Here is a 3,723-nt window from a genome sequence, read left to right on the forward strand (position 1 = left end):
GTGGGTTACACTCGTTATATTTCATTTTTGATCTTAACCCTTTAGTTGCAGATCATAATGATTTTGTTTCTTTTTGTAATTGATATGTTTTCTTCCTAAATTTTATGGTTTGCAACAACAAAAATTATGGTTCATATTTAAAAAGTTCAATTGTCTCCATATGGACATTTTAATTGACATTAAGCAATAATATATACTGCACACTCAAGACTTTACGATCAAATTTGAATATCAGTCATTTTGGTAAGATCTTTTGATATCAATCTAATCTTACGACACATAAAACAATCTAAGGTAAAATCCTGATTTTAAGAGCCTTTCGTATAACACAAAAGATAAAGAAAACTTCAGTTTATGCGAGTGAATTTAAAGTATTTTTTTTTTTTTTTTTAAACTTAACAGTTTTTATGTTATTTCCCTATAAAAAAAAACTTTTTAATATTGGAGGTGTTTCTTGCCTGATGGTTTGAGAATGAGGAAGCGTACGACAACATTGCAAGGCAAAGAGCCAAGGAGGGGATAGGGCAGGGAGTCGATGAGTTGCAGGGGAGAGTGAAAGGGGTGTCGACAGCGAAGAGGGGAGGCTGGGGGTTGCCGGCAGGATGAACTTATTAGAACTTGTAGTGGTACAAACACGTGAGGGGTGAGGCGTTGCTTTGTTACCTTTTAAAACATAGGTGAGCCGGTGATTCGTTTTGAGGAAAAAGGCAAAAAATAATAGGAAAAAAAAAATTAGAAGAAAAAGCAAGGAAATGAACTGAAAGTGGGGGGTAGATGAAGCATCAACAAGACTAGGAGGAAACTGCAACGACTGATGAAGATGAACACCAAATCCCTAAAACTCATCATCTTTCTCTTCATCCTCAATTCCATCACCCTTTACCTCTACTTCTCTTCTCACCCCGATTACTTCCGCCGCCGCCGTACAACCCAAAACATTCCTAATTCCATACCACAATTCCACTCACCCTTTCCCGATCGCACCCATCTTGTTTCTTTGTCAAATTCCAATAAACCCTGGCCCATCTTGCCTTCTTACCTCCCTTGGTCTTTAACCCCTAACATCTCTTTTAGATCCTGTGAAGCCTATTTTGGTAATGGATTCACTCATCGTGTCGATCTGCTCAAGCCCTCGCCTGAAAGTAACCGTAAAGTGGGTAAAGATGGAAGAGGATGGTTCCGGTGCTTTTATAGTCAGACTTTGCGGAGTTCCATATGCGAGGGCGGAACGATGCGGATGCATCCAGACAAAATTAAGATGTCCGCTGGTGGGGAGGTATTGGAGAGTGTGATTGGCAGGGGGGAGGAGGAAGAGTTGCCGGAGTTTGAATTCGGAGCCTTTGATCTGGAGGTTACTGGGAATTCCAAGAATCATGGTAAGAAGCTTGCTACTGAGGGTTTTTTGAACGAATATTTGCAGAAAGGAGAGATCTCAAGACATACTATGCGCGACTTGATCGATTCAATTCAGTTAGTTGGCGCCAATGAATTTGAGTGCTCTGAGGTAAGGGTATTCCATTCTGTTTGCAGTTACTTTTAACTGAATACTTGTTTCGTAATGAATGAACTCCGGCTGATCATTAATTGCTATAGACGAAACGAAACAAATTGTAGAGATTGTCTTCAATAAATGACACGTCATTCGCATAATAACCTTAAATAAGTATCTTGAATTGATTACGTAAATCAGATCTTATTTGTTGATGGAGATTAAAGGCGCTCCTTAAGGACATTTCCTTATCTGTGATCTGATTTCTACTGTGATTTTGCATATATCTAAACTGAAATTACAATGAATTTACGACCTTTCCTCTTTGGGCTATACTATAATCCATTTTAATTGAGGATTGAATTATAAACATGATTATGAAACATAGTTGTGGGTTACAAACACTATAATTCTTATAATTGACCTGAGAATGAGATGAATGTTGATATTGATAGTGGGTTGAGGAGCCAACACTGCTGATCACTCGGTTTGAGTATGCAAACATGTTTCACACAGTCACAGACTGGTACAGTGCGTACGTGTCTTCCAGAGTTACAGGCTTGCCAAACCGACCTCAATTGGTGTTCGTAGATGGTCACTGCATGGTATGCCTAAACTCTTGACTTTATTATAGTAATTTTTTTTCAAGATTCCTCATGTATGTATATGTTATTATTTTTCAGACGCAATTGGAAGAAACATGGAAAGCCGTGTTCTCAGGTGTAAGATATGCTAAAAACTTCAGTGGTCCGGTTTGCTTTCGTCATGCTATCCTGTCGCCTTTAGGTTATGAAACGGCCATGTTCAGGGGTCTGTCTGAAAATATCGATTGTTATGGGGCTGCTTCTGCCCATGATCTTTGGCATAACCCAGATGATAAGAAAACAGCCAGAATCACAGAATTTGGGGAGATGATAAGAGCTGCTTTTGCACTTCCTTTACACACTGCTCATAAACACAGCTCACGCATCCACAATGTTCTTTTTGTGAGGCGTGAGGATTATTTGGCTCATCCTCGCCATGCTGGCAAGGTTCAGTCTAGACTTAGTAACGAACAACAAGTGTTTGATGCCATAAAGAGTTGGTCCCTGCTGCTGAGTCATACAGAATGTAAAGTGAATGTTGTTAATGGGTTGTTTGGACATATGTCTATGAAAGAGCAAGTCAGGGCCATTCAAGATGCTTCTGTTATTGTGGGTGCTCATGGGGCTGGATTGACTCACATAGTCTCAGCAGCACCAGAAGCAGAAATACTGGAGTTGATTGCTACTGAGTTTAGGAGGCCTCATTTTGCACTCATTTCTCAATGGAGGGGCCTCAATTATCACCCTATTTTTCTCACCGGATCTCATGCTAACCCAACACTTGTTATTGACAAGCTCCGTGACATTTTCAAGACCTTAGGATGCTAATAATAAATAGAGTTTTATGGAATTTGTTATGATTTATGTCTTATGATGAGAGATAGCAATTAGCAACTAGGTTTTTTTTTTTTTTTTTTTTTTTTTTTTTTTTTTTTTTTTTTTTTTTTTTTTTATCTTTCATATGATTGAAATTTGTTGGGGATTGAAAGATGAAGAATCAGTTTGACAGTAGATGATGACGAAGTTGAGTTGGAGTCTGCATAACATTAGCATGGATGCTGGTTTTCAGCAATAGCAAGCAAGATTTGAAATGTTGTTGAGATGTATAGGATACAAATGAACACAGATTGAGATTGGATTGGATGGATACATTACGAATTACGATTTGTATGTAAACATGTCTTGGGTCTTGATTGGTACTTTTGGGCAAATGCAAAGAAAGCTTCTATATATAGCTCCATTTTCCCGAAGACTCATGATAAATTTTTCTTTTAGAGAACTGCATAAACAGTCCCTATGGTTTGCTTTTTTTTTTTTTTTCTTTTGATTCATAATAAAAAAAAGTTTCTATTTTTTGTGGTTTTGATCCCTATTAAACTTGTTTTTAATCTTCTTTTAAATTTTTATTTTTATTTTTACAATTTATTTTTTTTAGTTATTATTCAAAAATTTAACCCCCCTCAACTTCCATCCAAACTATTTAAATTCCGCTTATGTCCACAACAAAATTTAAATAGGAAGCACAACATTTGATATCGTTTGGGCTAGAAGCCCTTTGGTGAATGAGTCTAATCAATTGAGTTAGTGGATAATTATTACTTTAGCTAATCTTTAGTTTTCAGTAATGCATAACAACTGTATAAGTTAACG

General features: G+C 37.2%; 1 protein-coding gene across 1 annotated transcript; it reads left to right on the forward strand.

Annotated features, from left to right (window-relative positions):
- The first annotated feature begins 436 nt into the window (after window positions 1–436).
- On the forward strand, window positions 437–3,263 carry LOC111882303 (beta-1,2-xylosyltransferase). Its single transcript, XM_023878659.3, has 3 exons — window positions 437–1,504; window positions 1,945–2,094; window positions 2,173–3,263. Exons 1-3 carry the CDS (start codon window positions 815–817, stop codon window positions 2,899–2,901), a joined length of 1,569 nt encoding a protein of 522 aa, XP_023734427.1. The 5' UTR covers window positions 437–814; the 3' UTR covers window positions 2,902–3,263.
- Window positions 3,264–3,723: the final 460 nt, after the last annotated feature.

The sequence above is a fragment of the Lactuca sativa genome, chromosome 7 (genome assembly GCF_002870075.4).
Source record: "Lactuca sativa cultivar Salinas chromosome 7, Lsat_Salinas_v11, whole genome shotgun sequence".
Lineage (NCBI taxonomy): Eukaryota > Viridiplantae > Streptophyta > Magnoliopsida > Asterales > Asteraceae > Lactuca > Lactuca sativa.